Genomic DNA, 25333 nt, shown 5'->3' with positions numbered 1-25333 from the left:
CTGCCCTCTCCACTCTGGAGCACTCCGCACCTCTGCCCTCTCCGCTCTGGAGCTCTCCTCACCTCTGCCCTCTCCTCCGCTCTGGAGCTCTCCTCACCTCTGCCCTCTCCTCCGCTCTGGAGCTCTCCTCACCTCTGCCCTCTCCTCCGCTCTGGAGCTCTCCTCACCTCTGCCCTCTCTGCTCTGGAGCACTCCTCACCTCTGCTCCCTTCGCTCTGCAGCACTCCTCACCTCTGCCCTCTCCTCCGCTATGGAGCTCTCCCCACCTCTGCCCTCTCCTCCGCTCTGGAGCTCTCCTCACCTCTGCCCTCTCCTCCACTCTGGAGCAGTCCTCACTTCTGCCCTCTCCTCTGCTCTGGAGCTCTCCCCACCTCTGCTCTCTCCTCCGCTTTGTAGAACTCCTCAGCTCTGCACTCTCCTCCGCTTTGGAGCACTCCTCACCTCTGCCCTCTCCTCCGCTTTGGAGCACTCCTCACTTCTGCCCTCTCCACTCTGGAGCACTCCTCACCTCTATCCTCTCCGCTCTGGAGCACTCCTCACCTCTGCCCTCTCCTCCACTCTGGAGCTCTCCTCATCTCTGCCCTCTGCTCTGGAGCCCTCCTCACCTCTGCTCTCTCCACTGCTCAGGAGCACTCCTCACCTCTGCCCTCTCCTCCACTCTGGAGCACTCCTGACATTTGCCCTCTCCTCCGCTCTGGAGCACTCCTCACCTCTGCCCTGTCCTCTGCTCTGGAGCACTCCTCTCCTCTACCCTCTCCTCTCTGGAGCGCTCCTCATCTCTGCCCTCTCTGTCTTTCTCCCCCAATCTGGAGCACTCCTCACCTCTGCCCTCTCCTCCGCTCTGGAGCTCTCCTTACCTCTGCCCTCTCCTCTGCTCTGGAGCACTCCTCACTTTGGAGCACTCCTTGCCCTCTCCTCCGCTTTGGAGCACTCCTCACCTCTGCCCTCTCTGTCTCTCTCCTCCCCTCTGGAGCACTCCTCACCTCTGCCCTCTCCGCTCTGGAGCACTCAACTCTGTCCTCCCCTCCGCTCTGGAGCTCTCCTCACCTCTGCTCTCTCTGCGCTGGAGCACTCCTCACCTCTGCCCTCTTCGCTCTGGAGCACTCCTCACCTCTGTCCTCTCCTCCGCTATGGAGCACTCCTCACCTCTGTCCTCTCCTCCGCTCTGGAGCTCTCTTCACTTCTGCCCTCTCCTCCGCTCTGGAGCACTCCTCACCTCTGCCCTCTCCTCCGCTATGGAGCTCTCCCCACCTCTGCCCTCTCCTCCGCTTTGGAGCACTCCTCACCTCTGCCCTCTCCTCTGCTTTAGAGCACTCCTCACCTCTGCCCTCTCCTCTGCTCTGGAGCACTCCTCACCTCTGCCCTCTCCTCTACTCTTGAGCACTCCTCATCTCTGCCTCCTCTTCCGCTCTGGAACACTCCTACCTCTGCCCTCTTCTCCGCTCTGAGGCACTTCTCACCTCTGCCCTCTCCTCCGCTGTGGAGTGCACTTCACCTTGGGTTGGGCAAAGCTGGTAAGCGTTCCCAAAAATGTCCTACCCATTATCTGGGAGTCTTCCAATGCAGATTTCTTGACCCGAGCTGAGCAGTTCCGGCAGTCATCTGGGTAAGCTTCAGATGTTGCATGATGGTGAGCCACTTGGATCGCAATTGCTGACAGGAGGCATCTCTTTACACATTGCAGCTGCATCTTTGGACGTCTTCTGCACCCATTTGTGAATCACGGCCAAGCTCCGCTGATAGGCCAGGACCTTTCTTCACTATCCAGCCCACTGGGCTCCTGGGAAAGGCAACCTGTCTACCCATTGTTACAGCAGTCCTCTTTCTGTAGCCTGCATTCTCTGTGTGAGAGTAAAGTTCATTTTCAGACCCTCCAGTCTCCTTCCATTGGTAGAAAATACTCAGCTCCTGGGCTTCCCCCTTTATATATGATTGTCGCCACCTATGTTGAAAAACCTTTCTCATCAACTAACTAGTTCAACACAGGTTTCACTAACCTTGGTAGGTTCTCTGGGTTCATCAGCCGAGTTGTCCGTTTATGGTTTCCACTTCAGATTTGCTAATGAAGGTGGAGGTATGCGAGTACAGGACCAGTCTCAAGTATGGCGTTCAAGGCGTCAATGAGGTCATTTTTATTGTAATGACATAAAGTTATGTTGAGCAAAGGAACACTGCCCGCAGGATGGGTTCACCACAATCTTAGTACTGTATATGTAAATTACAGAGAGCAAGCGTAATCACCTCTTTAAGTACCAGAGATTATAACTCTAATGCAATTCTCTATATCAATGTTCCTGAAATATAGTTCCGGTATACCTGAGATCAGTGTTTAAGGTTCCACTATAAGGGGGTGTAGTATGTTTTGCCAGCGGTCGGGTTCCCGGCGCCCAGAATACCGGCGCAGAGATCCCGACCGCTGGCATGCCGACATCGGGGCAAGTGCAAATGAGCCCCTTGCGGGCTTGCTGCGCTCACCATGCATATATTCATGTGTGTACATATATGTATAAATATATATATATATATCTATGCGTGAGTTAAATTAAATTGTTAAAATATTAGAGATTTCATTTTCACAAAACAGTTTTTCACCAAAAATAGCAATGACAACTTTCAGACTTTTAATAGTCCATTCACTTTTACAGATATAACATATAGTTTTCACCCATTATTTAAAGCGTTTCGTCTTAGGCGTCTTCTTCAGGGGTGTTAATTTTCTTTATATTTTCAGATTTTTTAATGATATAAATGATTTCCATTCATTGCTGACTGGTGCAGGTTATGCACCTAATGTAGTAGTAAACAATTTTGCTGAGATAATAGCACTGTTCCTTTAAAATTAAAGATTGTTTTTTATATTTCTATAGTAGTCTTATTTGAATTCCACCGACAGAATGATTTGTAATCTGAGTTCGTACTGTGGATTCTTAAAGACTTAAAATCTGGCTTTTAACTTTAGAAAACAGTTTTGAAATTCTCTGTATGAAAATCCCAAACTCTTCTGAGTACCAGCAATATTGCAGCAGCTCTGTTCAGTCTGGAGTACGCTGGGGCTCCCTTGGCAGGTCACCGTCCATTCTGGCCGCACACTCTCGACTGCAGCCCTCTACAACCAGCTGCTTGGTCAGAGCCGGCCCTAATCAATATGATGCCCTAGACAAGATTTTGTCTGGTGCCCCCTAACACCGCTGCTAGTTCCGCCTCTGATCCTGCACCACTTTCCCATCACCATCACCCCTCAGTCATAGTAGTCTTCATTTTGGTACTCCTACCACCTATATTTTTAATAGGAACAGTGCGCACATTTGGTTTGCAGCCCAAAAAGAGGTGTGTTCTTTTGGGAAGGGGCGTGGCCACACAATAGTACCCCCAATTTAAATTATGCCACACAGTAGTGCAACTTTATTCACATTATATCATGCGATAGTGTCCCTTCTTCATGTTACATCACACAGTATTACCACTTTACCTTATATACATTACTAATCACAGTAGTGCCCCTTATTTACATTACACCACAACATATTGCTCTTTATTCACATTAGACCACACAGTAGTGCCCTTTCTATATGTTACGCCACACAGTAGTGGACCTTATACACATAATGCCATACATTAGTAATACATTTATACACATAATACCACAAAGCAATGCGCCTTACACACATATGACACACATTATTAATGTCCTTATAAACATAATGCGCCTTACACATTATGCCAACCTTTATTAATGCCCTTATACACATAATGTCCCTTACACATAATGATACACGTTATTAATGCCCTTATACACATAATGACACACATAATGCCCCTTACACATATGTGGCACAGTATTAATGCATTTATACACATAACACTCATAATGCCCCTTACACATATGCCAAACACTATTGCGCAACCAACCCACCCACACACAGCACTCACATGTCCACTAACACTGTGACCACTGCCTCTGCTTGGATACAGATGTGTCCTCATACATCTTGCCTCAATATGCCATGAAGTGCCTTTTTTTTTGGCAGAAAATGTGTCTTATTTTCATTGCTATGTGACTAGGAAGCATAATCAGCTTCTGCTAATTAAAATGATAATTAGCATGCCTATATTCACATGCAACTGTGGCTGTATCTGCATAAGAAATGCTACATTACAGTGATGTTAAGGAATACACTGTAACGTAGCATTTTGTATGCAGATACAGCCACAGTCATACACAGAATATAGGCATGCTGCATATCCTTTTAATCAGCAGAAGCTGCTTGTGCCCCTAGGCATTTTAAATGCCCCAGGCAGTTGCCTAGTTTAACTATGCCCAGGGCCGACTCTGTACTTGGTACTCCGTGCGGCGTGGCTCCGTCTCCCGGCTCTTGCTCACTTAGCTGCTGCTGGCTCCTAACGGCTGCACTGCTGGGTGGCCCGTCTCCGGCTCTTCTCCTATGCTGGCCCCACGTGTGGTTGCTATCGCCGTGTGTCACTGCCTCCTCACGCCGCCGCTTCTCGCATGCAGCCAGGCGCATTCCTCTTGGTTTGGCCCACCGCTTCACTCCGGGGCTGCCACAGCTCTTACTCCAGACACACCAATGACTGAGCCCTGCGCTGACTCTGCACTCTCCTCTGCACCACAGCAATCACACACTCCACAGATGAATTGTCTGCACTCCTCGCCTCCCTCCGGGTACAGGTCATATTCATCCCCTTTCTATTACATCCTGGAGGATGCTGGGGTCCACATTAGTACCATGGGGTATAGACGGGTCCAACAGGAGCCATTGGCGCTAAGAGTTTGAGAGTGTGGTCTGGCTCCTCCCTCTATGCCCCTCCTACCAGACTTAGTTTAGAAAATGTCCCTGGAGGAGCCGGTCACAGCTAGGGGAGCTCTACAGCGCTTTCCTGGAAAAGTTTAATTTTAGAGTTTTTTTATTTTACAGGGAGGCTGCTGGCAACAGCCTCCCTGCAGCGAGGGACTAAGGGGGGGGAGCAGTGTCCGCCATGCGGGGTCTGAGCCACTGTCTCCGCTGACTGGACACTGAGCTCCAGAGGGTTCGGATCGCTCCCCGCCGCAGGGGATCGCTCGCCCCAGCAGCATGCCGCCAACCCCTTACAGAGCTGAAGAAGTGGCAAGTGAGACATTGACCCCCCTAGCAAGCGGGGGGGCCAGTATGAAGATGGCGGCAGCGGGGAGGGAGCGCAGTATTAACTGCGCTCCTGTGAAGGCTAAGTGGTACATGGTGCAGCGCTGTGAGGGGCACCCTGGGCTAGCGGTTACCCCCCACCCTGGTCCAGAAGCCTGTCACGGTCCTCGGATCTCAGTCAGCACGAATTCCTGAGGCCAGTATAATCCATGAAGAGCGGGAAGACAGCGCCATTAAGGGGGTGGGGCTTCTCCTCAGAGCGGACCCAGCAGCATTTCAGCACCATTTTCCTGCCTGCACAGCGCTGAGAGGAAGAACAGGTCCCTCCACAGCAACTCCAGCTATCAGTACACGGTACCAGGGGGTTGTAGATGGGAGGGGAGGCTGTAATACGACTGTGTGTCCTATTAAGGTGCACAGTCAGCGCTGACAAGGGGTCTCCCTTTGCTGAAAGTGCTGTGTGTGGGTTGGCTCCAATCTCTGTGTCTCTCTTGCCATTCTTGGGGGGGAACTCTGTCCTCACCTGTGTGTGTGTAGAGTGTTTGGTGGTCTTCTTTAGCTATGTCCAGGGACACCGTGTCATATGCTGCAGAGGATTTATGCTCCCAGGATGATCTCATTCCATGTAATCAGGATAGCACTGGTTTAGCACAGATACCAGCAAGGGAGCCTAAGTGGTTTTCCTTTATCAAATCTTGGATTTCACAGATTTCTGACAGGGTTGCAAGTAATGAATCTGCAACCCAGGTATTACAGAGCTCTATGGCAGTATGGCCGGTTCCTGGTACCTCAGGATGCCCCACTGTATACCCCCACAAATGTGCGCTTCTGCAGGTCACACAAGACGACACGGATACCGATTCTGACACCACAGACGGTGATGGGGATGTGTTGTGGGGGTCCGCATCTCTAGCAAAGGGGGTGCAATTGATGATAGAGGCTATCAGGGATGTGTTGAATGTTAATGATACCACACCTGAGCAGGTTGAGGAGGCCTTTTCACTGAAAATAAAAAAGCCTCGCTAACCTTCCCTGTGTCAAAGGAATTGAATGCTATATTTGAGAAAGCATGGGTAAACCCTGAGAAAAAATTCCAGATCCCTAAAAGGGTACTGGTGGCATTTCCTTTCCCTGCGGAGGATAGGAAAAAATGGGAAAACCCACCGATTGTTGATGCGTCTGTGTCCAGACTCTCAAAGAAGGTGGTTTTTCCTGTTTCAGGATCTACCGCCTTAAAGGAGCCGGCTGATAGAAAGATTGATAACACGCTTAAATCAATGTACACTGCTTCAGGGGCCATATTACGTCCCACTATTGCTACTGCATGGATTGCAAAGGCTATAGTAAAGTGATCGGCTACCTTACTTGAGGATTTAAATACGATGGATAGGGATGATGTTGCATTATATTTACGCAACATACATGATTCAGCAGGTTTTATGGTAGAATCCATGAAAGACCAGGGTTCCATGGCTGCGGGAATATCTTCCATGTCTGTTTCAGCTCGTCTGGGACTGTGGCTGCGCCAGTGGTCGGCCGACGCGGAATCCAGAAAAAGCGTGGAGTCCCTACCCTATACAGGTCAGGCTCTCTTTGGGGAAGCTCTAGACGTGTGGATGTCCACGGTTACAGCGGGTAAGTCTCCGTTTCTTCCCTCAGCAGCACCTGCTCCGAAGAAATCCTTCTCTTCATCTGTTACACAGCCCTTTCGGCCTAACAAGCCTAGAAAGGCCAGACCGTCCAATACCTTCTTTAGGGGAGGTCGAGTTAAGTCCAAGAAACCTGCCGCTGCAGGTTCCCAGGAACAAAAGCCTGCATCAGGTACGCCAAAGTCCTCTGCATGACGGTGGACCGCGCAGCCTGGTGGTGGGGACGGTGGGAGCAAGACTCAGACACTTCAGTCACGTCTGGGTATCATACGGCCTGGATCCCTGGGTGATAGACATTGTATCCAAGGGATACAGGCTGGAATTTCAAGTCTCCCTCCTCATCGTTTTTCCAAATCAGGCTTACCAACTCAGTTGGCAGAAAGCACCATGCTACAAAAAGCTGTCTGAAAGCTGGTGGAGGCACAGGTCATTGTGCCAGTTCCTCCCCCTGCGCAGGCCACAGGTTACTATTTGAACCTTTTCATGGTACCGAAACCGGATGGTTCGGTCAGGCCCATTCTGAAACTAAAATCATTGAACCCCTTTCTAAAGGAGTTCAAGTTCAAGATGGAGTCTCTCAGGGCGGTGATATCAGGTCTGGAAGAGGGGGAATTCCTGGTATCCCCGGATATCAAGGATGCGTACCTCCACATCCTGATATGGCTACCGCATCAGGCTTATCTCCGTATCGCATTGCTGGACTGTCATTTCCAGTTCCAGGCCCTGCCATTCGGCCTCTCCACAGCACCGAGGGTGTGTACCAAGGTAATGGCAGTAATTATGGTTCTCCTCCGCAAACAAGGGGTGAACATCATTCCATATCTGGACGATCTGCTGATAAAGGCATCGTCCAAGGAGAAGCTGCTGCAGTCCATTGTTCTCACAACACGCCTCCTCGAGAGTCATGGTTGGATTCTGAACCTTCCAAAGTCACATTAGGAACCAACCCACAGGTTGTCCTTTTTGGGAATGATCCTGGACACAAAAGTGCACAAGGTGTTCCTTCTGCAGGAAAAGGCGTCCTGGAGCCAGCCCGGGTGTCGGTTCATCAATGCATTCGCCTGTTGGGAAAGACGGAGGCCTCTTACGAGGCTCTCCAGTATGGGAGGTTCCACGCTTGGACCTTCCAACTGGATCTCCTGGACAAGCGGTCGGGATCTCATCTCCACATGCACCAGAGAATTCGTCTGTCACCGAGGGCCAGGATTTCGCTCCTATGGTGGATACAATTACCTCACCTACTGGAGGGCCGCAGGCTCGGGATTCAGAATTGGGTCCTTCTAACCATGGATGCGAGCCTTCGGGACTGAGGAGCAGTCACTCAAGGAGTAACCTTCCAAGGACGGTGGTCAAGCCTGGAAGCCGGCCTGCTCATCAACATCCTGGAACTAAGGGGCGTCTACAACAGTCTTGTTCAGGCGGCCCCTCTTCTAAGAAATCGGGCCATTCAAGTGCAGTCGGACAACGTAACAACTAGAGATGAGCGGGTTCGGTTTCTCTGAATCCGAACCCGCCAGAACTTCATGTTTTTTTTCACGGGTCCGAGCGACTCGGATCTTCCCGCCTTGCTCGGTTAACCCGAGCGCGCCCGAACGTTATCATGACGCTGTCGGATTCTCGCGAGGCTCGGATTCTATCGCGAGACTCGGATTCTATATAAGGAGCCGCGCGTCGCCGCCATTTTCACACGTGCATTGAGATTGATAGGGAGAGGGCGTGGCTGGCGTCCTCTCCGTTTAGAATAGATTAGAGAGACACTTGATTTACTAATTTTGGGGAGCATTAGGAGTACTCAGTACAGTGCAGAGTTTTGCTGATAGTGACCAGTGACCACCAGTTTTATTTATAATCCGTTCTCTGCCTGAAAAAAGCGATACACAGCACACAGTGACTCAGTCACATACCATATCTGTGTGCACTGCTCAGGCTCAGGCCAGTGTGCTGCATCATCTATTATCTATATATAATATTATATATATCTGTCTGACTGCTCAGCTCACACAGCTTATAATTGTGGGGGAGACTGGGGAGCACTACTGCAGTGCCAGTTATAGGTTATAGCAGGAGCCAGGAGTACATAATATATTATATAGTGAGTGACCACCAGACACACAGTGCAGTTTATTTAATATATCCGTTCTCTGCCTGAAAAAAGCGATACACACAGTGACTCAGTCAGTCACATACCATATCTGTGTGCACTGCTCAGGCTCAGGCCAGTGTGCTGCATCATCTATATATATTATATATCTGTCTGACTGCTCAGCTCACACAGCTTATAATTGTGGGGGAGACTGGGGAGCACTACTGCAGTGCCAGTTATAGGTTATAGCAGGAGCCAGGAGTACATAATATTATATTAAAATTAAACAGTGCACACTTTTGCTGCAGGAGTGCCACTGCCAGTGTGACTAGTGACCAGTGACCTGACCACCAGTATATATAATATTAGTAGTATACTATCTCTTTATCAACCAGTCTATATTAGCAGCAGACACAGTACAGTGCGGTAGTTCACGGCTGTGGCTACCTCTGTGTCGGCACTCGGCAGCCCGTCCATAATTGTATATACCACCTAACCGTGGTTTTTTTTTCTTTCTTTATACATACATACTAGTTACGAGTATACTATCTCTTTATCAACCAGTCTATATATTAGCAGCAGACACAGTACAGTGCGGTAGTTCACGGCTGTGGCTACCTCTGTGTCGGCACTCGGCAGCCCGTCCATAATTGTATATACCACCTAACCGTGGTTTTTTTTTCTTTCTTTATACATACATACTAGTTACGAGTATACTATCTCTTTATCAACCAGTCTATATATTAGCAGCAGACACAGTACAGTGCGGTAGTTCACGGCTGTGGCTACCTCTGTGTCGGCACTCGGCAGCCCGTCCATAATTGTATATACCACCTAACCGTGGTTTTTTTTTCTTTCTTTATACATACATACTAGTTACGAGTATACTATCTCTTTATCAACCAGTCTATATTAGCAGCAGACACAGTACAGTGCGGTAGTTCACGGCTGTGGCTACCTCTGTGTCGGCACTCGGCAGCCCGTCCATAAATGTATATACCACCTAACCGTGGTTTTTTTTTCTTTCTTTATACATACATACTAGTTACGAGTATACTATCTCTTTATCAACCAGTCTATATATTAGCAGCAGACACAGTACAGTGCGGTAGTTCACGGCTGTGGCTACCTCTGTGTCGGCACTCGGCAGCCCGTCCATAATTGTATATACCACCTAACCGTGGTTTTTTTTTCTTTCTTTATACATACATACTAGTTACGAGTATACTATCTCTTTATCAACCAGTCTATATATTAGCAGCAGACACAGTACAGTGCGGTAGTTCACGGCTGTGGCTACCTCTGTGTCGGCACTCAGCAGCCCGTCCATAATTGTATACTAGTATCCAATCCATCCATCTCCATTGTTCACCTGAGGTGCCTTTTAGTTGTGCCTATTAAAATATGGAGAACAAAAATGTTGAGGTTCCAAAATTAGGGAAAGATCAAGATCCACTTCCACCTCGTGCTGAAGCTGCTGCCACTAGTCATGGCCGAGACGATGAAATGCCAGCAACGTCGTCTGCCAAGGCTGATGCCCAATGTCATAGTACAGAGCATGTCAAATCCAAAACACCAAATATCAGTAAAAAGCATCTTTTTTTCTTTGCGTCATGTGCTGTTTGGGGAGGGTTTTTTGGAAGGGACATCCTGCGTGACACTGCAGTGCCACTCCTAGATGGGCCCGGTGTTTGTGTCGGCCACTAGGGTCGCTAATCTTACTCACACAGCTACCTCATTGCGCCTCTTTTTTTCTTTGCGTCATGTGCTGTTTGGGGAGGGTTTTTTGGAAGGGCCATCCTGCGTGACACTGCAGTGCCACTCCTAGATGGGCCCGGTGTTTGTGTCGGCCACTAGGGTCGCTAATCTTACTCACACAGCTACCTCATTGCGCCTCTTTTTTTCTTTGCGTCATGTGCTGTTTGGGGAGGGTTTTTTGGAAGGGACATCCTGCGTGACACTGCAGTGCCACTCCTAGATGGGCCCGGTGTTTGTGTCGGCCACTAGGGTCGCTTATCTTACTCACACAGCGACCTCGGTGCAAATTTTAGGACTAAAAATAATATTGTGAGGTGTGAGGTATTCAGAATAGACTGAAAATGAGTGTAAATTATGGTTTTTGAGGTTAATAATACTTTGGGATCAAAATGACCCCCAAATTCTATGATTTAAGCTGTTTTTTAGTGTTTTTTGAAAAAAACACCCGAATCCAAAACACACCCGAATCCGACAAAAAAAATTCGGTGAGGTTTTGCCAAAACGCGTTCGAACCCAAAACACGGCCGCGGAACCGAACCCAAAACCAAAACACAAAACCCGAAAAATTTCAGGCGCTCATCTCTAGTAACAACAGTGGCTTACATAAACCGACAGGGTGGAACGAAGAGCAGAGCAGCTATGTCAGAGGTGACAAGAATACTCCTCTGGACAGAAAAACTCACATTGGCGCTGTCAGCCACCTTCATTCTGGTAGTAGACAACTGGGAAGCAGACTTCCTCAGCAGACACGATCTCCATCCAGGGGAGCGTGGTCTCTATCCGGAGGTGTTCAAGGAAATAACAGACCTTTGGAGATTACCCCAAATAGACATGATGGCCTCTCGTCTCATCAAGATGCTTCAGCATTATTGTTCCAGGTCGAGGTACCCACTGGCAGTGGCAGTGGACGCCCTGGTGTCTCCGTCGGTGTTCCAGACAGTGTACGTGTTTCCACCACTCCCACTCATCCTAAGAATCCTAAAGCTCATAAGGAGAACAAGGGTCTTAAGCGATCCTCATTGCCCCAGACTGGCCAAGAAGGGCTTGGTACGCGGACCTTCTGAATCTACTGCAAGAAGAACCGAGGCCTCTTCCTCTTCGGGAGGACCTGATGCAGCAGGGGCCGTTCGCCTATTAAGACTTACCGCGGCTATGTGTGACGGCATGGAAGTTGAGCGCCTGATACTTGCTCGGAAGGGCATTTCGAAGAAGGTCATTCCTACCCTCATCCAGGCTAGGAAAGGGGTAACGTCTAAACATTACCATCGGATTTGGAAGAAATATGTCTCTTGGTGTGAATCCAAGAAGTTTCCTATGGTGGAGTTTCAACTCGGACGTTTTCTCCTCCTCCTGCAAGCAGGTGTGGATATGGGCCTGAGGTTAGGATCTTCGAAGGTCCAGATTTTGTCCCTTTGCATTTTCTTTCAGAAACAATTGTCTTCCCTCCCTGAGGTTCAGACTTTCTTTAAGGGAGTTCTGCACATCAACTTCCCTTTAAACCACCTACGGCACCTTGGGACCTTAACGTGGTGTTGCAGTTCCTCCAGTCAGTTTGGTATGAGCCTCTACAGGAGGTTGAGGTCAAATTTCTTACATGGAAGACGGTCACGTTGTTGGCCTTAGCTTCTGCTAGACCCGTGTCCGAATTGGGGGCTTTATCCTGTAAAAGCCCTTCCTTGATCTTCCATGAAGATAGAGCTGAGCTCCGGACTCGTCAGCAGTTTCTTCCGAAGGTTGTGACGGCATTTCATATCAACCAACCTATTGTGGTGCCAGTGGCTACTGACTCCTCAATTACATCAAAGTCCTTGGATGTCGTAAGGGCTCTGAAGATATATGTGAAGAGAACTTCTCGTCACAGAAAGTCGGACTCTCTGTTTGTCCTATATGATCCCAAGAAAATTGGGTGTCCTGCTTCTAAGCAGACTATTTATCGCTGGATTCGGTTCACTATCCAGCACGCTTATTCTACGGCAGGACTGCCGTGTCCAAAATCTGTCAAGGCCCACTCTACTCATAAGGTGGGGTCTTCCTGGGCGGCTGCCCGGGTGTCTCGGCAGAGCAACTTTGCCGAGTTGCAATTTGGTCTGGGTCGAACACGTTTGCAAAGTTCTACAAGTTCGATACTTTGGCCTCTGGGTACCTGAAGTTCAGTCAATCAGTTCTGCAGGAGCCTCCGCGCTCTCCCTCCCGTTCTGGGAGCTTTGGTACATCCCCATGGTACTAATGTGGACTCCAGCATCCTCTAGGACGTAAGAGAAAATAGGATTTTGGTTACCTACCGGTAAATCCTTTTCTCCCAGTCCATAGAGCAGATGTGGGGAACCTCCGGCCCGCGGGCCGTATAAGGCCCGCAAAGCCGTTTGGTCCGGCCCACCCGCTCCTCTCAGTGAGACATGCCACCGCACAGTCCGGCGGCAGCGTGTCTCAGCTGTCACCACACGGAGGAGAGCGCGGTTATTGTCGGGCGGCGGCGTGTAGGACTTGAAACCAGCCGCCGGTTCGTGAGCCTGACAGACCAAAAAAATGAGAAAGCGCTATTCACATTTGATGTGGATTTTATTTATCCTTAAAAATCAATTTTCACTAAAAAGCACATAGTATGTATTCAATTTAAATGCCGGCCGGCAATGCACAAACAGTAAATATAAAAATATTACAATAAACTCAGTAATAATAATCTTGATATTTCCTTTCACCTGTATATTATAAGTACAATGACTCTGATTTATAATCTGTCTATATTATGACAGAGATTCACATGCATACAATGTATCCACCTTAGGATCTTCTCATGTTAGTATGTTGTTACTATTATAGCCAGGCAATTGTTGGACTTGTGCCTCTGTAACAATATTAAACCATGCTGGTATCCATGAATCCCGGGTTAATGGAGTGCATGTATTTCACAGTGGATTTTTGTGATAAATTTGTTTAAAGATGTTAATTGCAGTTCATAAATAAAGTTAATACATGTATGGTGATTTTGCCACTGTATAAATAATATTAAATGAAAGTACCGTACAGATGCCTCTGTTCAAACGCACTGATTAAATTGCTGCTCCTGGCTGGTGTTCCGCAATTGCCTTTAGTTGGAGTTGAACGGCTTTTATCCGCGGTGTGTTCTCTTTTTCCTCCCGGCCGGTAAACACTATCCCCGGCCTTATCCGGAGTCCGAGAACGGGTGATGTTGAAGATTTCTGCTCTCCACAAGGGCTGTGCTCAGTTTTTCCTCCCGGCCGGTAAGCACTCCCCTCGGCTGTCAGCATCTCTGGTCACATTGCATTGTAGACCGAGTTTACCAGCCAGCCAGCTGAGCACAGTCCTTGTGGAGAGGAGAAACTTTTACCACCATCGGCTCACGGACTCCGGATAAGGCCGAGGGGAGTGCTTACCGGCCGGGAGGAAAAACTGAGCACAGCCCTTGTGGAGAGCAGAAATCTTCAACATCACCCGTTCTCGGACTCCGGATAAGGCCGGGGATAGTGTTTACCGGCCGGGAGGAAAAAGAGAACACACCGCGGATAAAAGCCGTTCAACTCCAACTAAAGGCAATTGCGGAACACCAGCCAGGAGCAGCAATTTAATCAGTGCGTTTGAACAGAGGCATCTGTACGGTACTTTCATTTAATATTATTTATACAGTGGCAAAATCACCATACATGTATTAACTTTATTTATGAACTGCAATTAACATCTTTAAACAAATTTATCACAAAAATCCACTGTGAAATACATGCACTCCATTAACCCGGGATTCATGGATACCAGCATGGTTTAATATTGTTACAGAGGCACAAGTCCAACAATTGCCTGGCTATAATAGTAACAACATACTAACATGAGAAGATCCTAAGGTGGATACATTGTATGCATGTGAATCTCTGTCATAATATAGACAGATTATAAATCAGAGTCATTGTACTTATAATATACAGGTGAAAGGAAATATCAAGATTATTATTACTGAGTTTATTGTAATATTTTTATATTTACTGTTTGTGCATTGCCGGCCGGCATTTAAATTGAATACATACTATGTGCTTTTTAGTGAAAATTGATTTTTAAGGATAAATAAAATCCACATCAAATGTGAATAGCGCTTTCTCATTTTTTTGGTCTGTCTGTTTCTATTTCAGGGGCGAAATACCAATTGCCCCTGAGAGAGCTGCTTACGCATTTGTATAAATCATAGCGCCTGGAATTTTCACTTGGTTCGTGAGCCTATCTGAGCTTGCGGACCGGCAGCCAATCAGGAGCCGCGGCTGCAGGTCCGCGAGCTCTGATTGGCTCTCGAACCGGCGGCCGGTTTCAAGTCTTACACACTGCCGCCCAACATAGCCGCGCTCTCCTCCGTGTCCCCGCCGAAAGTAGCGGTAAGCGGGACGGGGGGACATCTGTATACCTGGCACTGTGGGGGGACATCTGTATACCTGGCACTGTGGGGGCATCTGTATACCTGGCACTGTGGGGGCATCTGTATACCTGGCACTGTGGGGACATCTGTATACCTGGCACTGTGAGGGGCATTTGTATACCTGGCACTGTGGGGGCATCTGTATACCTGGCACTATGTGGACATCTGTATACCTGGCACTGTGGGGGCATTTGTATACCTGGCACTGTGGAGGCATCTGTATACCTGGCACTGTGAGGGGCATTTGTATACCTGGCACTGTGGGGGCATTTGTATACCTGGCACTGTGGGGGCATTTGTATACCTGGCACTGTGGGGGCAATTGTGGATCTGGCACTGCACTATTGGGGGCATATGTGTATCACGTCCCATTTTAACTGTCACACCCATTTTTTTGGCGGGGGCATACTTGTATGGCCCCTGAAGGATTTTAGAAATATCCAAATGGCCCTCGGTAGAAAAAAGGTTCCCCACCCCTGCCGTAGAGGACGCTGGGCGTACGCCCAGCGATTCATTTTCCTGCTATCATTATTTGGTTCAGTACAACTGCGTTTTAGTTGAGTACTGCACTGTTACTTGGTAAGTAATGTTTCAGCGGTTGCTGCATTTTTCAAGCTGGTTAGCTTGACGTGCCTTGTATGTGTGAGCTGGTATGAATCTCACCACTATCTGTGTTAAATCCTTCTCTCAAAGATGTCCGTCTCCTCGGGCACAGTTTCTAGACTGAGTCTGGTAGGAGGGGCATAGAGGGAGGAGCCAGCCCACACTCTCAAACTCTTAAAGTGCCAATGGCTCCTGGTGGACCCGTCTATACCCCATGGTATTAATGTGGACCCCAGCATCCTCTACGGGCTACGAGAAAATAATTTACCGGTAGGTAACCAAAATCCTATTTTCTCTGTCCAGGGCAACATTCTCTGTCCGGGATTCCCGCTCTTAGAGCATCCAATCAGGAGACTGGCAGCAACGTATTGTATCCAGCTGCATTAGCCCACGTTGTCCCTGCAGTTTCTTTGGTAAAAGGCTGTGTGTTGTGGGCTGCATGTCCCCAGTGACTTCAGTCACGGACATGCTGGGACATGTAGTTCCACAGATATGGGGTGCCACATAGGCACCAAGCTCTGGAATGCGATACAATCCGGAGTGCGGGCGCGGTGGGCAACGTCATCTGTAGATGGCATTAACCTACATAAGCCTATGGGTTTCTTTTTTTGCTTGCCCCTGAGAGGGATCCAATAGGAATGCTCCCAGCACCCCCCGCACCGCGTTCATCACTCAGCACGTGCGCAGGAGGACTCCTGGGATCTCTTTCTTCGTGCATACAATGTTAATAAACGCCATTATGTCTGCGATGAGTGATGGGATGCATTACATGTAAAATGGGTCATGTTGGAGGGTCTGCGCTTTGTGAGGTAATACATGTTGTTATAGGGTTTAGTTGAGGTGACTGATGGGATATATAAGAACACTGAGAATACTTACCTACTTTTATATACTCTTATACAGGGGCGGATTGGGAACAAAAAGCGGCCCTGGTAAAATTTGTACTAGTGGCCCCACATGGGCAGCACCAGAGGTGTAAGGTCTAGCCATGGGCCATGGTAGCAGCACCCTCCCCCCAAGACTTTCCAGATAGTGGGCATGTCCAGCATCAAGGGGGAAGTTAAAAGGAAATAAAATTAAATATTATGAGCACATTATATGATACACCTTCAGAATTTAGGAAACTATATCATTCTTTAGAAATATATATTTTCTTGCTTATTACACCAACCGTATCCCAATCACTATTCCCTCAATCTTATATGTCAGCCAAGCAGGCAGACAGAGTATACACTAGATCATCTGCAATCACAGGCTAAGTGGCAAAGTCATTTTCATATATGCAAATTATTTTGCATCTTATTCATTATGTCTATAAAAAGGACCACATGTCCTCAAACAAAACAGGCCCCACGGGTGCGTCGGCCCACCGGGAATCTTCCCTGTAGACCCTATGACCAATCCGCCTCTGCTCTTATATATTCTTCTGCTGTCAGGGAGCTATGGAGATATCTGCTGGGGTCCGTTCATTGTACAGTACATTTGGTTGATAACAGTTGCTGATATCACCCAGGTGTTGTTGAGGGATAGCCTGCAAATATTGAATAATAAATAGACCCCCAAGTCTGTTTATTCTTGTATAAAATATCTCGTTGTGCAGCTTCTGCCAATCACATAACATCTCCCATCATCCTCTCTCCTCTTCTCCTGTGTCCGCAGCTGTGGCGTCATCACCAGGACCGGTCACATCACCACGCTCTGCTGTAACGGGATGGAAGGTCGCTACGTCAGCGTAGTCATTCCTGGTGCACATAAGTTCCTGCACGTGTGCGAGGTGGAGGTCTATGAACATGAGCAGGAGTCACTGCCCAATCACGTCTGCTGGTAGATGCTCATAATACCCAGGAACACTGGGGGTCATTCCGAGTTGGTCGCTCGCTAGCAGATTTTAGCAGCCGTGCAAACGCTATGCCGCCGCCCACCGGGGAGTGTATTTTCGCTTTGCAGAAGTGCGAATGCTTGTGCAGCAGAGCGCCTGCAAAATCTTTTTGTGCAAAACAAGATCAGCCCTATAGTTACTCTTCGTGTGCGTTGATTCTAGCGACGGAGGGATGGCTTTTGACGTCACACACCCGCCCAGCGAACGCCCAGCCACGCCTGCATTTTTTCTGCCACGCCTGCGTTTTTCTAAGCACTCCCTGAAAACGGTCAGTTGACACCCAGAAACGCCTTCATGTCAATCTTCCTGCGTTCGGCCGTGCGACTGGAATGTTCGTTACACTCTGTGCAAGCCCACAATGCTCATTGTACCTGTATGACGCGCCTGCACATTGCGGTGCATACGCATAAATGCCGATTTTTAGCCTGATCGCTGCGCTGCAAACAACAGCAGCTAGCGATCAACTCGTAATGACCCCCAGGGACTGGTCAGATGGAGCCAGGATCGTATCTGGTCTATAGAGGGACTGTAGAGGGGATGACGCGCTGTAATGTGAGCTCCCACGAGCAGGGCCCTCTTCCCTCATGTGCTAATCCTTTGTCTTACTTTAATAATCTTCAACTGTACCACATCCAGCAGTCTTCTGCCACCTAATACTTATTCCAGTGTCATCTGCTGATGTAGCTATGTCTATTTACCCTGTACTTGTCCTATACTGTCATCAACTGTAAGTTGCTGTTTTCCTGTTTGATTATTTATGTACTCTGTAATTGGGTGCTGCGGAACCCTTGTGGCGCCATATAAATAAAGGATAATAATAAATAATAATAATAGTAATAATAATGTGTAAATCATTTGTCACTGCTCAGCATTAATAAACACTTCGTTGTATCATCCCTGAAGGCTGCCTGACTGACTTATTACTGACATACAGTAGAGGGTAATTCAGAGTTGATCGCAGCAGCAAATTTGTTAACAGATGGGCAAAACCATGTGCACTGCAGGAGGGGCAGATGTAACATGTGCAGAGAGAGTTAGATTTGGGTGGGTTATATTATGTCTGTGCAGGGTAAATACTGGCTGCTTTATTTTTACACTGCAATTTAGATTTCAGTTTGAACACACCCCACCCAAATCTAACTCTCTCTGCACATGTTACATATGCCCCACCTGCAGTGCACATGGTTTTACCCATCTGCTAACAAATTTTTTGCTGCGATCAGGTCTGAATTAGGCCCATAAACCTCTAAGCTCATGCAATAGATGAATACAGCACCGAAAACTCCTCCAACGACAGGTACCCTGGCTGACTGAGCCTCCGCGTTGGCACATATAACGCTGCAGATAAGATGACTTGGTCCCAGGATTGCGAATCACTGGGTCAGCAGCTGGAGACACTAGCTGTCAGTGCTCTTACACACTGAGCCATTCATATTCCTTATTTGCTTTTGATCCCAACAACATGTAGCAGAGGCGCAGTATTTGTTTCCTATAGTGGAGCCAGTGGCAGCAACTGGGGATGGCGACACCAGGTGCGGATAATAGCCCCCACTTGGTAGCGTGGAAAGGGGGTGTGGCCTCACACTGTAGCACCCGTCCCCATGTCACTGAGAGCAGCCAGCATTTTGGTGTCACCCCCTGCGTTCCCTTAGTGATAGGAGACGGAGTTGCCTGGAGTGGGAATGGAGCGGTGACTTCCTTCATTGCTAAGCGGCTTCGAGTTCCGCCTCGATGATTTATGTAAGCCACTGTGTGTGGCGTTGTCCGACTGTACCTGAACAGGACGGTTCTGTATTAAATGCTGGGCCAGGTTCAATGAGTTGAAGACCGCCCGCAATTCCAGAATGTTGATCGGGAGGAGAGACTCCTCCTTGGTCCACCGACCCTGAAGGGAGTGTTGCTCCAACACCGCACCCCAACCCCGTAAACTAGCATCCGTTGTTAAGAGGACCCAGTTGGGTATCCAGAAGGGACAACCCCTGCACAATCGTTGGTCCTGGAGCCACCAGCACAGCGACAGATGAAACTCCGGAGTCAAAGAGATCATAGGAGACCTGATCCGGTGAGGCAGGTCGTCCCACTTGGCCAGAATCATCCTCTGGAGAGGGCGAGAATGGAATTGTGCATACTCTCCCATGTCAAATGCTGACACCATGAGGCCCAGCACCTGCATCGCCGAATGTATCGACACTTGCGGACAAGAGAGGAAGCAACGAATCCTGTCCTGAAGCATCAGGACTTTCTCCTAAGACAAGAACAACCGTTGGTTGTGAGTGTCCAATAGTGCTCCCAGGTGCACCATGCTCTGAGCAGGGACCTGGGAGGATTTCTTTCAGTTGATGAGCCACCCGTGGGCTTGCAGAAACCGGACAGTCAGATCTAGGTGACGTAGGAGAATTTCTGGGGAATTTGCCAGGATCAACAAGTCGTCCAGATACGGTAGGATCCTGACCCCTTGACAGCGGAGTACCGCCATCATTACCGCCATAACCTTGGTGAAGACTCGCAGAGCCGTGGTTAAACCAAAAGGTAAAGCCCGAAACTGGTAATGGAGGTTGCCAACCGCAAACCTCAAGTATTGCTGATGCGACACTGCTATAGGGATATGCAGGTAAGCATCCTGTATGTCCAGGGAGACCATATAATCCCCAGGTTCCAAGGCCATCAATGCCTTGAGGTTGAGAATGGGCCGGGAGGACCCATTCGGTTTTGGGACTAGAAACAGCGGAGAATAATACCCCTGGCCCCTCTGAGCAAGAGGCACCTGTACTACCACTCCTGTGTCCAGGAGGGTCTGTACCACCGAATGAAGAGTCTTTGTCTGGTCCGAAGGGACGTCTGTCAGGCAAAATCGATGAGGGGGACGGTTTTTTAAGGTTATGGCGTAACCTCGAATGACAACTTCCCGTACCCAGGCATCTGAAGTAGTCTTCAACCATTCCTGGGTATACCCTAGAAGCCGGCCCCCCACCCTGGGGTCCCCCATGGGGAGGCCCGCCCCCTCATGCGGCAGGCTTATCGGTCTTTGAAGCTGGCTGACGGGCAGCCCAGGCTCTTTTGGGCTTTGGCTTACCAGGTTTGGAAGTGCGGGTCTGCTTGTTGTACGCCTGACCTTTTGCTTTACCTGAAGGACGAAAGGAAGTACTTTCAGCCTTCGTCACAGAAGGAGCAGTACTTGGCAGACAGACTGTTTTGGCAGTAGCCAAATCAGCCACTATCTTATTTAAGTCCTCTCCGAACAGGATATTTCCCTTAAAAGGGAGTACCTCCAGGGTTTTTCTAGAGTCCAGATCCACAGACCAGGATCTCAGCCACAATATCTGGCGAGCCAGGACTGATGTAGTAGAGGCCTTGGCTGCTAGGATACCGGCATCAGAAGCCGCCTCTTTAATATAGTGAGAAGCTGTGACAATATATGACAAGTTTTGTCTAGCATGGCCAGACTAGATTTCAGCTTCCAACTCCTGTGCCCACGCTTCAAAAGCTTCTGCAGCACATGTCGCTGCAATAGTGGGCCTATGCGCAGCACCCGTGAGGGTGTAAATCGCTTTCAGACAACCCTCCACATGTTTATCCATAGGCTCTTTCAGAGACGTGACAGTAGTGACAGGCAGAGCTGAGGAAACCACCATCCTTGCCACATGCGAGTCCACTGGAGGAGGTGTCTCCCAATTTTTAGACAGCTCTGGCACGAGGGGATAGCGAGCAAGCAGCTTCTTGTGAGGCACGAACTTCTTACCTGGATTTTTCCCAGGATTCCTGACGTATATCAACCAGGTGATCAGAGTGAGGTAAAACTTGTTTAACCACCTTCTGACGCTTGAATCTATCTGGTTTCTTAGGAGGAACGGATGGCTCGGGATCATCCGTAATCTGTAGAATCAACTTAATAGCCTCCAAAAGATCAGGAACATCCACTTGTGAACTACTATCCCCATCAGTATTATCAGTGTCAGAATCTGTGGGGTCAGTGTAAATGCCATCCTCATCAGACGAGGTGTCAGTGACAGCAGTGGATTGTGAGGAAGTAATGGCCCACTTAGAGGACTCCTTGGTCTTAGGCGGGCGAGGGTTAGACTTTTTAGAAGTCAGGGACTGGTTCATAACTGAGTGAACAATCTGCCGCGGGGACCATATACGGTTGGACCGGCATAGGAGGTCCCATAGGGGGCGTTAGTTTAGTAACTAGCGTATTCAGAAGCGTAGAGACGGTAGCCCATGGCAGGTCATTCTGGACCCCCGTTGCTAATGATGTGCACCGGACATTTTTCGGGTTTTGTGTTTTGGTTTTGGATTCGGTTTCGCGGCCGTGTTTTGGATTCGGACGCGTTTTGGCAAAACCTCCCTGAAAATTTTTTGTCGGATTCGGGTGTGTTTTGGATTCGTTTTTTTTTTTACAAAAAACCCTAAAAAACAGCTTAAATCATAGAATTTGGGGGTCATTTTGATCCCATAGTATTATTAACCTCAATAACCATGATTTACACTAATTTTCAGTCTATTCTGAACACCTCACACCTCACAATATTATTTTTAGTCCTAAAATTTGCACCAAGGTTGCTGGATGACTAAGCTAAGCGACACAAGTGGCCGACACAAACACCTGGCCCATCTAGGAGTGACACTGCAGTGTCAGACATGATGGCAGGTTAAAAAAATTGTCCCCAAACAGCACATGATGCAAAGAAAAAAAGAGGCGCACCAAGGTCGCTGTGTGACTAAGCTAAGCGACACAAGTGGCCGACACAAACACCTGGCCCATCTAGGAGTGGCACTGCAGTGTCAGGCAGGATGGCACTTAAAAAAAATTGTCCCCAAACAGCACATGATGCAAAGAAAAAAAGAGGCGCACCAAGGTCGCTGTGTGACTAAGCTAAGCGACACAAGTGGCCGACACAAACACCTGGCCCATCTAGGAGTGGCACTGCAGTGTCAGGCAGGATGGCACTTCAAAAAAATTGTCCCCAAACAGCACATGATGCAAAGAAAAATTAAAGAAAAAAGAGGTGCAAGATGGAATTGTCCTTGGGCCCTCCCACCCACCCTTATGTTGTATAAACAGGACATGCACACTTTAAAAAACCCATCATTTCAGCGACAGGGTCTGCCACACGACTGTGACTGAAATGACTGGTTGGTTTGGGCCCCCACCAAAAAAAGAAGCAATCAATCTCTCCTTGCACAAACTGGCTCTACAGAGGCAAGATGTCCACCTCATCATCATCCTCCGATTCCTCACCCTTTTCACTGTGTACATCCCCCTCCTCACAGATTATTAATTCGTCCCCACTGGAATCCACCATCTCAGGTCCCTGTGTACTTTCTGGAGGCAATTGCTGCTGGTGAATGTCTCCACGGAGGAATTGATTATAATTCATTTTGATAAACATCATCTTCTCCACATTTTCTGGAAGTAACCTCGTACGCCGATTGCTGACAAGGTGAGCGGCTGCACTAAACACTCTTTCGGAGTACACACTAGAGATGAGCGCCGGAAATTTTTCGGGTTTTGTGTTTTGGTTTTGGGTTCGGTTCCGCGGCCGTGTTTTGGGTTCGACCGCGTTTTGGCAAAACCTCACCGAATTTTTTTTGTCGGATTCGGGTGTGTTTTGGATTCGGGTGTTTTTTTCCAAAAAACCTAAAAAACAGCTTAAATCATAGAATTTGGCGGTCATTTTGATCCCAAAGTATTATTAACCTCAAAAACCATAATTTCCACTCATTTTCAGTCTATTCTGAATACCTCACACCTCACAATATTAATTTTAGTCCTAAAATTTGCACCGAGGTCGCTGTGTGAGTAAGATAAGCGACCCTAGTGGCCGACACAAACACCGGGCCCATCTAGGAGTGGCACTGCAGTGTCACGCAGGATGGCCCTTCCAAAAAACCCTCCCCAAACAGCACATGACGCAAAGAAAAAAAGAGGCGCAATGAGGTAGCTGTGTGAGTAAGATTAGCGACCCTAGTGGCCGACACAAACACCGGGCCCATCTAGGAGTGGCACTGCAGTGTCACGCAGGATGTCCCTTCCAAAAAACCCTCCCCAAACAGCACATGACGCAAAGAAAAAAAGAGGCGCAATGAGGTAGCTGTGTGAGTAAGATAAGCGACCCTAGTGGCCGACACAAACACCGGGCCCATCTAGGAGTGTCACTGCAGTGTCACGCAGGATGTCCCTTCCAAAAAACCCTCCCCAAACAGCACATGACGCAAAGAAAAAAAGAGGCGCAATGAGGTAGCTGTGTGAGTAAGATAAGCGACCCTAGTTGCCGACACAAACACCGGGCCCATCTAGGAGTGGCACTGCAGTGTCACGCAGGATGTCCCTTCCAAAAAACCCTCCCCAAACAGCACATGACGCAAAGAAAAAAAGAGGCGCAATGAGGTAGCCGTGTGAGTAAGATAAGCGACCCTAGTGGCCGACACAAACACCGGGCCCATCTAGGAGTGTCACTGCAGTGTCACGCAGGATGTCCCTTCCAAAAAACCCTCCCCAAACAGCACATGACGCAAAGAAAAAAAGAGGCGCAATGAGGTAGCTGTGTGAGTAAGATAAGCGACCCTAGTGGCCGACACAAACACCGGGCCCATCTAGGAGTGGCACTGCAGTGTCACGCAGGATGTCCCTTCCAAAAAACCCTCCCCAAACAGCACATGACGCAAAGAAAAAGAAAAGAAAAAAGAGGTGCAAGATGGAATTGTCCTTGGGCCCTCCCACCCACCCTTATGTTGTATAAACAGGACATGCACACTTTAACCAACCCATCATTTCAGTGACAGGGTCTGCCACACGACTGTGACTGATATGACGGGTTGGTTTGGACCCCCACCAAAAAAGAAGCAATTAATCTCTCCTTGCACAAACTGGCTCTACAGAGGCAAGATGTCCACCTCATCATCATCCTCCGATATATCACCGTGTACATCCCCCTCCTCACAGATTATCAATTCGTCCCCACTGGAATCCACCATCTCAGCTCCCTGTGTACTTTGTGGAGGCAATTGCTGCTGGTCAATGTCTCCACGGAGGAATTGATTATAATTCATTTTAATGAACATCATCTTCTCCACATTTTCTGGATGTAACCTCGTACGCCGATTGCTGACAAGGTGAGCGGCGGCACTAAACACTCTTTCGGAGTACACACTTGTGGGAGGGCAACTTAGGTAGAATAAAGCCAGTTTGTGCAAGGGCCTCCAAATTGCCTCTTTTTCCTGCCAGTATAAGTACGGACTGTGTGACGTGCCTACTTGGATGCGGTCACTCATATAATCCTCCACCATTCTTTCAATGGGGAGAGAATCATATGCAGTGACAGTAGACGACATGTCCGTAATCGTTGTCAGGTCCTTCAGTCCGGACCAGATGTCAGCATCAGCAGTCGCTCCAGACTGCCCTGCATCACCGCCAGCGGGTGGGCTCGGAATTCTGAGCCTTTTCCTCGCACCCCCAGTTGCGGGAGAATGTGAAGGAGGAGATGTTGTTGACAGGTCGCGTTCCGCTTGACTTGACAATTTACTCACCAGCAGGTGTTTGAACCCCAGCAGACTTGTGTCTGCCGGAAAGAGAGATCCAAGGTAGGCTTTAAATCTAGGATCGAGCACGGTGGCCAAAATGTAGTGCTCTGATTTCAACAGATTGACCACCCGTGAATCCTTGCTAAGCGAATTAAGGGCTCCATCCACAAGTCCCACATGCCTAGCGGAATCGCTCCGTGTTAGCTCCTCCTTCAATGTCTCCAGCTTCTTCTGCAAAAGCCTGATGAGGGGAATGACCTGACTCAGGCTGGCAGTGTCTGAACT

General features: G+C 48.6%; 1 protein-coding gene across 1 annotated transcript in view; it reads left to right on the top strand.

Annotated features, from left to right (window-relative positions):
• Nucleotides 1–25333, top strand: part of LOC134928725 (uncharacterized) — a 440900-nt gene that overhangs the window by 15275 nt on the left and 400292 nt on the right. Inside the window, exon 4 of the mRNA XM_063924741.1 lies at nucleotides 17308–17422. Within this exon, the coding sequence (XP_063780811.1) occupies nucleotides 17308–17422 (115 nt within the window). The remainder of the gene's footprint in view (nucleotides 1–17307; nucleotides 17423–25333) is intronic.

Source organism: Pseudophryne corroboree, chromosome 5, assembly GCF_028390025.1.
Source record: "Pseudophryne corroboree isolate aPseCor3 chromosome 5, aPseCor3.hap2, whole genome shotgun sequence".
Taxonomy (NCBI): domain Eukaryota; kingdom Metazoa; phylum Chordata; class Amphibia; order Anura; family Myobatrachidae; genus Pseudophryne; species Pseudophryne corroboree.
This window is presented reverse-complemented; position numbering and strand designations above follow the sequence as displayed.